Source organism: Bubalus bubalis, chromosome 1, assembly GCF_019923935.1.
Source record: "Bubalus bubalis isolate 160015118507 breed Murrah chromosome 1, NDDB_SH_1, whole genome shotgun sequence".
NCBI lineage: Eukaryota > Metazoa > Chordata > Mammalia > Artiodactyla > Bovidae > Bubalus > Bubalus bubalis.
In genome coordinates, this window is record NC_059157.1 from 11,962,908 (window position 1) to 11,977,000 (window position 14,093).

General features: G+C 52.6%; 1 protein-coding gene across 13 annotated transcripts in view; it reads left to right on the plus strand.

The window, feature by feature from the left end:
* Window positions 1–14,093, plus strand: part of FGFR1 (fibroblast growth factor receptor 1) — a 50,157-nt gene that overhangs the window by 24,446 nt on the left and 11,618 nt on the right. For 5 of the 13 annotated variants that reach the window (XM_044931213.2, XM_044931254.2, XM_044931047.2 and 2 more), the window contains 3 exons: window positions 10,583–10,849; window positions 12,202–12,291; window positions 12,551–12,723. In XM_044931213.2, coding sequence (XP_044787148.1) covers window positions 10,583–10,849; window positions 12,202–12,291; window positions 12,551–12,723 — 530 coding nt within the window. The remainder of the gene's footprint in view (window positions 1–10,582; window positions 10,850–12,201; window positions 12,292–12,550; window positions 12,724–14,093) is intronic. The other 8 variants (XM_044931105.2, XM_006070602.4, XM_025278470.3 and 5 more) reach the window with 3 other exon arrangements.

Genomic DNA, 14,093 nt, shown 5'->3' on the forward strand with positions numbered 1-14,093 from the left:
GTTTCCTTCCCCAACCCAGAGTGGGGGGGGGGGAGGGGCTGCGGGGGGGGGCGGGGGAGGGGAGGCCCTGGGAGGGGGCAGGGCGGGGGAGGCGCCTACATTCTTTTCTTCGAGGAACCTGACCAGACTTCTAAGGTCAGAGCCGGGCGGAGTGGGAGCTGCCTGGTTACCTCTTCGCCGTCGTCCCTCCCCCACTCTTAATGATCTTTCCATTACAGAACCCAGACCAGGAAGTGCCTGACAGGTCACAGCTGCAGACACATGGCTGGGGAGGCCTGGGCTCCGGGCCAGTGGTGGGAGGGTCTGAGCTCCCCTCGGAGCAGCGGGACCCCTGCACACTCACACACACACACGCACACGCGCGCGCGCGCACACACACACACACACACACACACACCTCTTCAGCTAATCCAGCTTTCCCTGACCACTTTGGGGGGAAGGTGTTCTGTGTTGTCACAGTTGGTACTTTGGCCCCGCCCCCTTGTATTTAATAAGGGCAGGAGAAGTTCCCCACTCGATCGTCCTGATCACTACACAAGTCCCCTTCCTGGGCGTGTGGTTCTTTAGGGGACGTTTTCCGTGAATGAGCAAGGCTCTCCAGCTTCTTTTCCTAAGATGGGACCCACCAAACATGGCTCTAGAAGCTTCCAGGGCCGTGGTGAGGCACAGTCTTAATGCTGGCCAAACAATCGATTTAGCAACCAATCTAGCATGTGTTGTGTTAATTGCTCGAGTCAGTGAGTGAAGTCACTCAGTCATGTCTGACTCTTTGCGACCGTGTGGATTATAGCCCACCAGGCTTCTCCGTCCATGGGATTTTCCAGGCAGGAGTACTGGAGTGGGTTGCCATTGCCTTCTCCAGGGAATCTTCCCGACCCAGGGATGGAACCCCAGGTCTCCCGCCTTGTAGGCAGACCCTTTTCCTGCCTGAGCCATCAGGGAAGATGTTAATTGCTCAATTGTGTCCAACTCTTTGCAACCGCATGGACTGGAGCCCACCAGGCTCCTCTGTCCTTGGATTTCTCCGCGCAGGAATACTTGAGTGGGTTGCCATTCCCTTCTCCAGGGGATTTTCCCAACCCAGGGATTGAACTTGGGTCTGCTGCACTGCCCCATCAGAATGCCAGATTCAAAAGATTTTGCAGGGGATGGTTTAGAGGCAAGAGCATGAACTCTGCAAATTCACAGGCCTGGCTGGGCCAGCCCCCTTCATTTTGTTATCTTCACGGAGGCCGGCTCCTTCCACATACAAGTTTGCTCAGGAAATGTTAATTTACCCTAAACTGTGTCCAAGGGGGGCAGTTGTCACACAGGAGTTTCTGTCTCCACCGCCAGCTGTGTTGTTGGCTTTCTTCCCTGAATCTGCCAAGGCTGATTCCTCTGGTGCCAAGTGTGAGCCGGTGACAAACTTCTAGGAACCGGGAGCTGAGAGACCTTGCTTCCCAGTAGCTGCAGACCAACCTTTGCTCCTGACGCTTCTTCCCGCACAACTTAGGTGAACTTGCCCCGGCCCAGGGCAGCTCTTTCTTCCTGGTAAGGCATGCGGGAAAGCAGCCAAGGGTACCGGGCATCCTTTGGAGGAAGCGTTTCTGCCTGGAGTGCTTCTGTAAACACTGGGGCAAGAGGAAGAGGGGAGATTTCTCTTAAAAACTACTCCTGGGCACATTCCTTTGTTAATCACGTAATTACAGCCCTCTCCCCAGCCTGGAAGTGTCCTCCTCCTCATGGTGGGAGGTATAGGGGAAGGGGGGGAAGTTGGGGAACCCAGTCTCTAGGAGGAAAGAAAATGCATCAGCTAGAACACCAGACTCAACTTTGATGCTGGGCTACCCATCGCTGCATCTTTGGGGAAGGTCTGCACAAAATACAGGGATTCGCCTGCTTGCCCTGCAACTTAACCGGGGAGCCGGTTTTGGGGGGTCTTGGAGTGGGTGCCGTGTCCTGGCTGTGGCTTCGGCCAGCACAAGCGGCTCAGCGCTAAATTACAGTGACGAGATGGGACGACACAAAAGCCCCGAGATCTTTTTTTTTTTTTTTTTTTTTTAAATAAAAACAAAACACAACTCCCGGCCCCAAGCCCCTGGGCTGCTGAATGGCGAAGGCTTCCTGTCAGGATTAGCCAGGCCGCCTGAGCAAGTGTGCACTGCCTTTCTCCTCAGGAAATACCTTTGGTAAGCCCGGGTGGGGTCCCCATGGCAACACGAGAGGGGACCCGCTGACTGAGACCATTCAGCTCTCATTGTGGCCGGGCCCCTTTGTCGGGAGCTGTATTGCTGCCCCTCTGGCCCACGCAGCAGTTTGCACCGTTTTGTCAGGCTGAATGTGGAGTTTTTACATTTTAATGGGCTCTTCTGGCAGCGGCCCATTTGCATGCAAAATGCTCCTTCTTACTTCTTTCCCTTTTTCTATTTGAAAAAAAAAAAAAAAAACCTACACTCCAAATCCCCCCGGGTCGGGGGCCCGGTGAATGCGGCTGGATCAGGGTGTCAGGCCCCACTAATTGACTGGTGTCCCCGTGTCCCCTCCCGCACACTTCTGTGTGTGCACCCCGTCTCAGGGACGCCGCACGTCCAGGGGATCACGCATCCAGAGGGCTTCCTCCCTGGACCCCCCACCCTTGCAGGATGACCGTTGTCTCCCAGGATTTTGATGAGAACCCCCTCTGGCCTGGCCTTGCCAGACTAAAGTAAGTTTTCAGTTCCATTTCAAAGCCAAAATAACGTAATAAAAACCTCGACAGAGGGCCCCCGGGGCCCCGCTGGGCTGTTCTGTCTTCCTTTTAAGTTGCTTTCAAAGCCACCCCGAGTTCCTCCCCCACCCACAATTGCCCCCTCATTTATCTCTGGGGAGTTTGTGTCAAGACTGTAAACATTCCTGGACCACCAGTTCCCCACGTTACCAAAGAGCATGGCCCCTCTTCTAATTTTCTCAACCCAGAAACACAGAATCCAAAGGATTTCCTAGGAATGAAGAAGCTCCAATCCTTTGGCTACCTGATGCAAAGAGCCAACTCATTGGAAAACACCCTGATGCTGGGAAAGATTGAGGGCAAGAGGAGAAGGGGGCAACAGAGGATGAGATGGTTAGATGGCATCACCGACTCAGTAGACATGAATTTGATTAAACTCCAGGAGATAGTGAAGGACTGGTGAGCTGCAGTCCATGGGGTCTCAAAGAGTCAGACAGGAATGAGCAACTGAACAACAAAAAGGGAAGACAACTGTGAAGAGCCGTCACACCTGGATTTGTTGGGGGGCTAGCTGTTCAAGCCCTACACCCTTCCTCTCCAGAGTGGGCACAGAGATGACGCACACTGACCTCACAGTGTAGATGAGACGTACTGATGGATCAGCCCTCAGCTGAGCATTTTGAATGAGGGCACGATAAAGCTGTGAAAATCTGTAAGTCACATTACAAATGAGTTGAGCGACAGAGCTGCAGAGATTTCCAGAGAATGAGTTTTCATGTCTGGGGAAGTGATGGAGAGACAGAAACAGTGTTATTTTAGGAGAAAGCAAAATAAAGGCCGGTGAGGGTATTGGCTTGGCAGGGTGAGGGGACAGGAGAGCTGGGGGGGGCCAGGACTTGAGAGGCCCCAGGTCCTGGAGGAGGGCATGCAAACCAGGCAACCAGAGGCATGAGGGGATGGGACAGTCAGGATGTGTGATGGGGGAGGAGGGGGGAGCTGGCCCAGGGGAGGGGTGGCCAGCCTCTTTGCCTGACATTCTTGATCTTTTCAGTGGATCAGGCAGGGGTCATCTGAGGTCATCAGCTCAGCTATAAGCTGCACTCAAGAGGGACTTAGGAGGACTTCCCTGGTGGTTCAGTAGTTAAGACTCGTGACTGTTTCGTGACTTTGGGAGAAGTCTCTCGACCTCCACTGCCTTGTGTTTAACTGAAATAAATGCAAATGAGCACAGACGTGAATAAGCACGCCCTGTAAAGCATCAGGTGCCGCACCAAAGTGGGGCCCTACTGTTAGCCCTGGGTCCGCCATGGTCACAGGGCTGCCCCACCCCCACCTCCCAGTTTCCTCGTCGGCCAAATGTGCGCAGTCTCACCTGCTCAACTCTAAAGGTTAGATGAGCACGACCAGGAAAGTGCATTGTAAGTAAAAAAAAAACCACCAAGTTATCAAGTAGTGGTTGTGGAGGTGAAGGAATGAGAAGAGGAGGAGGCTAAAGCAGCCAGCTGCAGAGTCCCATGGGAGGAAGGTAGGAGACACAGGTGTCATTAGGCGGGACCCAGGGGCCGACCAGAAAGGGTTTCTTTCACCTTCCGCAGGCAAGGATTGCAAAGACGGTACAAATAGAGACCTTTTGCACTGGTCTCTTTCAAAGGTTCTGGATGCATGTGGATTCCGGAGAGTCAGGCCACCTGGGGACAAATCCCTGCTCAGCCACTTACTGACTAGGTAGGCTGTCTTGGACACATCCTGAACCTCCCATGCTTCCATGTCCCCTCTGTCAAATGAGGGTGACGGTCCTCACTTTAGGGGGTTGTTGTGTGCTTGGCATACCATCAGCTTCTGCATTCCCAGGGTAGAGGTAACAATGGTATCAACCTCCTATGGGCTTCCCGGTGGCTCAGTTGGTAAAGAATCTGCCTGCATGCAGGAGACCCAGCTTCGATTGCTGGGTCGGGAAGCCCTGGAGGAGGGCATGGCAACCCACTCCAGTATTCTCGCCTGGAGAATCCCCATGGACAGAGGAGCCTGGTGGGCTCCAGTCCCTGGGGTCACAGAGTTGGACACGACCAAGCAACTAACACTTCACTTTTCATGGTTGCTCTGAGGATTCAGGGATACTCTGTGGTAAAAGCATTCACAGGATATGGGATGTAGATAGTAAGCCTGCTGCCAGTATTGGCCAATATTGGAGTTACTGTTTTCAGAGTTGTTTAAGGATCCCAAGATAATATATGGGGAGGCGTGTGGTCAGTTGTAAAGTGCTATGCAAATATGGTGCTGTTCCTTGCTGGGTTCATGCGAAGTTGTGGGGCTCCAGGATGGATAGCTTCCAGACCAAATTGGTTCTTATGGGACCAAGGCTGGTGAAGTGGTATTTTTAAAATACATTTTCAGGTATGTTTGTCCACGTGGCATGAAAGGCCTGCATTCACAGAGACTGCAGAGGAGTGTGTTTGCTGGGACTTCTTCAGTGGTTCTGTTCTATCCACCCACCTTTAAGTTGAAATCATTTGGAGGGGGCTGTTTTCTGCTGTGTCTTCTTTTATTCCAGGCAGGCCATATGGTCTAGCCTCATCTCCCATCCCCTTCATCCCGAGGCACAGCCTTGCTCGTAAGCACCCCATCTTTTTCTGCTCCCCACAAAGTTTCACTGCCTTCCCCTACCATCGTGTTCCCCAGTGCTGCAAACATTGCCATCTGCCTTGACCACCAATACTTAAGTTCTGAAACCTTGGAGCCTGTGCTGGGTCACCTGCCCTGGGCTCTCATATTCTTCTCCCCTTACCTCGTGTTGTATGATAAAGTCCTCCATACCAACCAGGTATTGTGTAAATCTTACCACCCTGGCTAGCCCAAGGCTGGAAGAAGGAACTGGCAACCCACTCCAGTGTTCTTGCCTGGAGAATCCCAGGGATAGGGGAGCCTGGTGGGCTGCCATCTGTGGGGTCACACAGAGTCGGACACGACTCAGCAGCGGCAGCAGCAGCCCAAGGCTGACCAGCTCTTTTGCTCCTTATTTTAATCCATGACCTCTCTTTGCACAGCAACAAGGGCTCACAGAGACAACCCACTGATAGCCATTCTGGAGAAAGTCCCTGTCTCCTTCGATTTGGGGGAAACTGGGGTCTCATCTTCCAATGAACACATTTGTATGGATTTGAGCCTCCTCGTGGTCATTGCCCATCCTACACGGTACCCGGGGCTGGCAGAAGACTCGGAGTTTAGAATCAAGAACTTGGATCTGAACAGATGAACCCAGAACAGAGCTGCCTGCTAGATGACAGTGGCAGATTTCTGGCCAGTCCTGCCATGAGCCAACTGCTATATCCTGTTGGCTCATTGGCAATTACAGAGCCCTGGTGTTTTGGAGGAAAGTAGGGAGGGAGAGGGACTCCGTAGGGCCCCGCTAACATTAATCACATTCCTAGACTTGAGAAATACCACCTCTCACCTCTCTGTTTTTCTAGCTGCTTCCTTGAGGATTACTAAAACGTTTGGGTCCCTAATCTGTTTCTATTTCCCCTTGGAGGGTGGAGAGGTTCCATTAGAGAAGCAGATGGGACTGGTGATTGCTGTTTGAAGCCCCGTCCCTCCCTCTAAGAGAGTCCTGGGTCCAGCCAGCACGGCCTTCCATGGTTCACCTGCTGTCTGCACTGTCCTAGAAGCTGCTCCACCACCAGAGTCCTCCTCAGCCCCAGATTCAGGCAGCTAAGCAGGAGCCTTTGTTCCCTCCTGTCTTCCGGAGAGATGGCCAGGGCACCCTTGATTCTCTAAGGGTGTGCAAGTCAAGTCCAACCCTAACCCTAACCTTTTTGCTCCCAGTGATGATCATAGTGACTGTGATGTGGGCATGGAAGCAGGATGCACCGTTTTCCTCCGGGGCACCCCAAGCACCCTGCACCCAGAGCCTGTCGGAGTGAAACGCATGCCAAGTGCTTTCAGCCTCAGGCCAGGTCCCCACGGAATACAGATACCCAGTGTCCCCCATCCTCTGTTGCCCACCTCATCTCTCAGGAAACAGGACACACAAAGCGAGTGTGTGGGTTTGCAGTCTCCCCCACAGCCTCCGCACTCCAATTCATCAAGCATTGGAATGTCTTTTCAAGTTGCTGCCCAATAAACTGCTTTCTGTTCTTCATCAGTCATGGCCAGCCCAATAAAGGTGTCAGCTCCTTTCTTGCTTCCTGATGCCTAACGACACGAAGAGCCCTGGTCCATGGGTGCTGGTCAGAGAAAGGCCAGCTCAGTGGAGATGGAGCCACAGATGCAAAGGCCTTTCCAACGGGGACATAAATGGGGGACCCTGCAAAGACCGCAGGAGAATGGAGAGTAATGACTTGGTTGTTGCAGGCGGCCCGTGAGCAGGGATGCCCACATCAGTTGCCTTACAGACGACACTCCAAGATCAGGGCTGCTAGTCCAGGTGGTGACACAGAGGGGCAGGGCCCAGTAAGCCAGCAGATGGTCAGTTACCTTTCCATTACCTCCTCGAAGAAAGTGGCATTTACCTGCTTTGTAAATGGAGGCTTTGACACACATACAAGAGCACTATTAGCCATGAAAAAAATCCACCGGAAACCAAGAGCCATAGGTTTTGGTTCAAATTGAGAAGAATGTTTTCAGTTCCCCTAAAATTTAGTCTTTGCCAGATGCTAACTTCAAGACCTGCTGAGTATTTTTCTGTATTTCTGACATTGTCAGGCACTGTGGCAAAACTATAATAGACCATTCTATTGGTCTGAGTTGCTTTCTGTTTCTTAGGCAAGACATGGACACTTTTGACAATTAGGAAAAGATACACCCAAATGTCCATCAGCCAACAAACAGATTAATAAAATGTGGTATACTCACACAATGGACTATTATTTGGCCACTAAAAGGAATAAAGTACATGAGACAACATGAAAAGAACCTTGAAAACATGATAAAAGAAAAGAGGACACACAAAAAAAACTATATTGCACAAGTCCATTGATATGAACTATCTAATATAGACAAATCTATAGAGACAAAGCAGATCAATGGTTGCCTAGGCTGGTGGAGGGGGAGGGGATAGTGAGTGACTGCTAATGGGTATGGGGTTTCTTTTGGGGGTGATACAAATGTTCTAAAGGTAGATTGTGGTGATAGTTGCATTCTGTGACTATACTAAAAAGTATTGAATGATACGCTAGAAATGGGTGAATTTTATGATACATGAGTTATATCTCAATAAAGATGTTTGAAAAAGCAACAGTGCAAGATGGCATGGAATTAAATGCAAATTTGTGCTATTCAGATGGTAACTGTTTTTACAGAAAAGGAGGGTGGGTGTCTTGGATGGTGCACTTTGAGTAGGTGGGTAGGAGAGTTCTAGAGAGATGCCTGACAGCTTTGAACAGAAGTCAGTTTTGTTGTGGCTGCAGAATACGGTTAGTGCAGAAAACAGCCAGACTTGGCGTGGAAGGCAGGGAGAAGACGGTTGCATGGGGAGGATGGAACACACTGAGAGGAGCCTTGAAGGCAAAGCACGGGGTTAGAGTTCACCCTCTACACAGCCTTCAATACTGATCAGGAGAATGAACAGGACTAGCACACCATGGCCTGGAGCATCGGGCTGAGCTTGACCTCCAGGGACTGGGACAAGAAAGCTGGCTCTTGAGGCTTTATATAGATCGTGCAGAAGAGTTCTGTTTGCACGTCCTGGCCAGGAAGAGCAGGGAGTTTCAGATCCAAGTGGAATCAGCCCGAGCTGGCCCCAGCAGAGCCAAGTCTCCCTTTGTTGCTTTCTCTTGGGGCAACGCCCATGTTCTCCCTGCTACCTTTTTGTTTCTGGGACCTGTCAGAGGCTAAGAATTGGAGTTTACCGGAGTTTACTGTTTGACCAATGGCTGGTACAGATCATGAGCTGCAAAATATTTAATCAGTGAGGTCATTGCAGGAAAATGAGATTTGATCCATAGGAGCGTCTTCTGTTTCCCTAAGGGTCAAGTCTGAATGGCTTTTCTTCTGCCTCCTCTTGGCAAAACCACAAACCATTAAAAATGGAAAGAATAACTTTTATTTTCCAAGACCCACAAAAGCTTATTTTTAATCAGTGTGTGGTCTGCTCACCTTTGCGGTGTGCCTCTTGACCTGATTCACAAAAATAAATGAGTGCGGGCCCAGTGGTTTGTTTCCAAACCCTTTTAAACCAGCACCTCCTTTTTGATGACTCAGTATTTACCTAGGATTTAAGACAGAGCCCTTGGGTCAAGGGGCACCTGGCCTGCAGCCGTGGCCTCTGAGCCTCGTCCAAGGCCTCCCCCCACAAAAAGCTACTGTCAGTCCCTGGTGCCCAGGACACATTTCATCAGTGAGGTTTCTAGCAGAAACCTGTTGGGGACTTCAGAAAGAGTGGGTTAAAATGAGGTGGTGAAGGAGAAGCGGAGTTTGGAAGGGAAGACAACGGAGAAACAGTGCATCATTGTCAGATTATTCAGCAAGCCTTTGTTGGCAGCTCCGTGGGCCAGGGCCCTCCCGAGGTTTGAAGGTAAATGTGACATGTTCCCACTCTGGCAACCTTATCGAGAAAGAGGCCTTTCCTCCAGGGTGACAAGTGCGAGGGGAGGGCCCCTGACCCAGACTGGGGTCAGAAAGGCCTTTGGGGCAGTTTCCAGCCAGGCTGAGAACCAGAGGGTGGGTGGAGAGCCAGGCAGAGATGCCAGCGTGGCGGGGCCAGGTGCCTTTCAGAGCCTCCCAAATCCGGGACCTGCAGGGGGGCTGTCGGCAAGCCTCTGATGGCGAAATGGGGGTAAGAAAGAAAGAAGGCTGCAGAAGGCAGTAGAAACCAGGCAGATGGTGGGTGTGAGCTACCTCAGGTGTCTTGTTCTGGTGGAGGCCGGGCAGAGGGTGGAAGATGCCAGGAGCAGGCGTGCAAGTGCCGAGAGGGACGGGGAGGTCTGTGTTAGTGTGGACGGGGTGTGCTTGGGAGAAGACAGATACGCCTGAGGCTGGCCTTGTTCTGTGTCCGGCCTCAGGCCTTCCTGTTGGTTCGAGTTCAGCGTTGCTGGTCAAGAGGGATGGGTGTGTGGATCCCTGGGCTTGGGGTGGGGTGGGGGAGCAGTGACGGAGAGTGGGTGTGTGTGCCTGTGTGTCAGGGGAGGGCAGCGGAGAGGAGGCTGGGGGCTCGAGAGGGGGAGCCCTGCAGTGGGGCGAGGAGAAAGGAGCTTTGTGTGGAGCGGCTTTTGCTGCCAGGGCAAGTGTGGGTTTTGTGGCAGCTGCCGGCCTCCGTTCCTAATATAGTCAAAAGCTCCGAATCCTCTGGCCCAGCACCTGTTAGCCTGAGGCTCCCCTGAGCTGACCTCTCCTCGGGCCATCTCTCCCGCATATACACCCTGTGCATCGGACTCCTTTCGGGGCTCCGAGCACCCCCCAGTACTGATCACTTGAATCTAGAGCCCCGCCCATGACACGCTGCCCCCCCACATGGGGGCTTGTTCCTGGGGAGAGGGGTGAGGCTGCCCCACCCGAAAGCGAACAGTGTGTTCCCCTGGGAAGTGGCCGCTCTTGGTAAAGAGCTGTGTGTATGGGGAGGGGGTGCTCTTAGACACCCAGGGGTCCCGGGGAGGGCCAGAGCTGCCTCCCCCCACCAAAAGATGGACGGAAACCCACTCTGAACCGCTTAATGCTGCTGCAGCTGCTTCCTAACTTCGCCTGTCTTCCTTTGCCCTCTGGAGGAGTAGGGTGGATGGGAAGCATTGGGAGTGCCCAGGGAGCCAGCCGTCCCCCCGACTGACCCGCCACCCCAGCTCCGTACCCCGCCCCCCGGGGATGCTGCAGCTCTGTGCGGCCGGCATAATGCCTTTGTCTTTCCCCATCCCTCCTGCCCCCTTGCTCCCTCTGCCCTCTTCCTGGTCCCTGCGGCGGCTGCAGCCCAGCCCTGGGGAGCCCCCGTGGAAGTGGAGTCCCTCCTGGTCCACCCCGGTGACCTGCTGCAGCTCCGCTGTCGGCTGCGGGACGATGTTCAGAGCATCAACTGGCTGCGGGACGGGGTGCAGCTGGCGGACAGCAACCGCACGCGCATCACCGGGGAGGAGGTGGAGGTTCGGGGCTCCGTGCCCGCCGACTCAGGCCTCTACGCCTGCGTGACCAGCAGCCCCTCCGGCAGTGATACCACCTACTTCTCCGTCAATGTCTCAGGTGGGTAGCCAAGTCCACCCTCCACCTCCCCCCCCCACCCCCTGCCTCCCTCTCTGCTGGTCTCAGGGGGAGGCCGGCCTCTTCCTCTGCCATCATCCGCGCCCTCCCTTCTGCTGCAGAAGCTGCCACCCACTAACATCGCTCCGGCCCGCTGCGCGGCTTAGCTCTCAGGGGGTGACTCGGGATGCCGGCCTCGGGTCAGAGAGTGGAGGACTGCCTGAACCCACCTCCGCGGTGCTCGCTGACACCCCGGGGGGGGGGCAGTGAGACACAGTGGTTTCTCCAGCACAGCCTGCCCAGGTCATCGGGGTGCCCCAGGGCTCAGGCAGCTTCCAAACTCTTGTTCCCTGGACGTTTGGACTTGGTGCTGGGCTTAGTCATCAGCACCCCAGATTCGTGGTGAGGTCCCTGTGGGATAGTGGATGACCCAGTTGCACCGCCGTAGTCACGGCTTGATGGGAGACACGTGTTCTCTAACTTCCAGACCTGTGCTACGGCAGCCAGGGAACCCTAGAGCTCTGTGACTCAGGGGACTTGCCACTTGTAGGATGTGACTTTTACAAAACCTTAGGACTGAACCGAGTAGAGCTGGAATTCTCTTTACACCACTTGTGCATCTCAGGCTGTGAGCCTGGCCTCTCCCCAGCCCACCAAACATCCTCTAGAACACCCCCTCCCCAGCAGAGGGACGTGCCTCCTTCACTTCCCTCCAGATGCCCCCAAAACACTAGAAAGGACTGGGGAAAGATCTGGCATGAACCCTGATGGGTGACCACACGCTCAAAGGACTGGATACTTGTTGGGGGCAGGCGTTGGCAGCTGCCCACTGTGTCGTGGGTTCCTGTCCACTGGTTGAGAAGCGCAGTTCCCCGACCTCAGCGGACACGTGCTAGAAACGTTGCAACTCCAGAGAGTTCAGCCCAGGGCTTCGGAAATGGCTTCTGGCCATAGTGCCTCGATCTGTCTGGGTTTCCAAAGGAGGGTTCGGGTGCCCTGGCTGCTGGTTCTGAGATGTGGCGTGAGCCTCTGAGTGCAGGGTGGACTTAGGTTAAAGAGAACCCCACCTATCCGTGATGGGGCAAAGGCTTCGGGGCAGGGGAGGGCAGTGTGTTGGGGTCGGCGGAGGAGGGGGACAGGCACAGGGCGTGCAGTTCTTACATAAACCGTGTCTGTCCGGCGGAGGGATGGACACTGAGGGAGGTGTGGGCCCCGGAGGCTCTGTGGGGATCGGTCGCCGTGGTCGCCTGTTACTGGACTGGCCCTCATGTTCCTGGGGTGGCTGTGGACTGGATGCGAGCTGCAGCCTCTTTTCCTGGGGGAGGGACCTCAGTGCCCCCTCCTTCTTGCCCTAGATGCGCTCCCCTCGTCGGAGGACGACGATGACGACGATGACTCCTCTTCGGAGGAGAAGGAAACAGATAACACCAAACCAAACCGTATGCGTGAGACACTGTTTCCTTCCTTTCTGGCCTCCGGGCCCGGGGGTTGGGTTGGAATGGAAAAGGGAAAGCTTGGACAAATGACTGGAGAAGGGAAGGGTAGCGGGGCACATGGGGTTGCGACGGGGCACATGGGGGACCCCGGGGGACCACCCCTCTGGGGTCCGGACCGGTGTGGGCATCGTTCACAGGTGGCGAGCAGGTGGGTGGGGCCTCCCCTGAGCCTGACCAGGCCCTGTCTCTCTCTGCTCTCCCTGGGCAGCCGTGGCTCCGTACTGGACGTCACCAGAAAAGATGGAAAAGAAACTGCACGCGGTGCCAGCTGCCAAGACAGTGAAGTTCAAATGCCCTTCCAGTGGGACCCCGAACCCCACGCTGCGCTGGCTGAAAAACGGCAAAGAATTCAAGCCCGACCACAGGATCGGAGGCTACAAGGTATCTGGGTTTTTATGAAAGCTGGAGTAAGGTGGGCAGGAGACACTGCTTAGAAAATCCTTACTTATATGCCTTTAATTGTTTTAAATAACACTCTAGAAAATTTTCAAATACTAAAAAAGAAAATAAACTTAAATCTTTTTAGTCTTTTTCTACGTATTTGATTTTTGCATGGTCAGTCACATTGACTATCTAATTTCTTGCCAGTTGTTAATTGTTAACGTTATGAGTCTTTTGCCATGTATTTGAAAGATAATTTTTCATGGCTTTATAATATCCCAGTATTAATTGCCCCATAATTTAATGAACTATATTGTGATACTATTTTCCAGTTTTGCACTGCTGTAAATAACGTTATGGTGAATATCTTTGTAAAGTCTATGTCAGTATTTTAAAATATTCCTCTTTAGGGACAGATTGCTGGAAGTTACTAGAGCAAAGTATAAGCATTTTTAAGCTCTTGATGCATGTTACCCAATTCCTTTTTTTTTTTCCCTAATAAAGTTAGGTAATTTTATTCATTTGTTCACTTATTCATTTTTTACACCAACATTTTGTGGATACATGTCTTTCCAGAAAATGTATTAGGCAGTAGAGTTCAAAGTCCAATGGGAAGACATAAAATCTTACTGTGACATTTGCTCTAATGGAAGATGATGTAATGAGTAGGGGTGTGATTTTTTTTCATTTTATTTTATTGTGGTAACAGTTACTTTCTTAAAAGGGAAAATGAATTTGTCCTCCCATAGCAGAGTATGAGAATGATAAACTGGCTATACTTTTGCCAACAAATTTGACAGGTGAGAGTATCAGATTGTTCTCTGTGGGCTATTTTGCTTAGGAACAAACTTAGAATTTTCATGTGTTCCTAAGTGGTTTCCATTTCTTGTTGTGGAAATTGTTCAAGTTCTTTGCCCGTTTATAATTCTAGGAAGAACGTCTTCATCTAATCCTCCTTTAAACCCTGTGATCATTCTTACCATTCCTGTTTCTCTCCCATCTCACCTAGCTGCTCTTTTCTCATTAATCTTGCATAAGAAAAGTAGAGGAGGGACTTCCCTGGCTGTCCAGTGCCTAAGACTCCTTGCTTCCAAAGCTGGGGGCCTGGCTCTGTCCCTGATCAGGGAACGCGATGCCACATGCCGCAACCAAGACCCAGAGTAGCCAAACAACATAGATGTTAAAAAAGAGAAGCAGAGGAAATCAGAAAAACAAACTGTTTATAAAGTAACCCAGCCAGCACTTGCCGTGTACAGCACCCTGTGCTCTGGGTCTTATGAGGCAGCGTCCTGCCCAACAGGGTCCATCTAACGGGAGCGCTGCACCTGTGAGGCCTAGAGGGATGGGAGGACAGGAGGTGGACTGTGAAA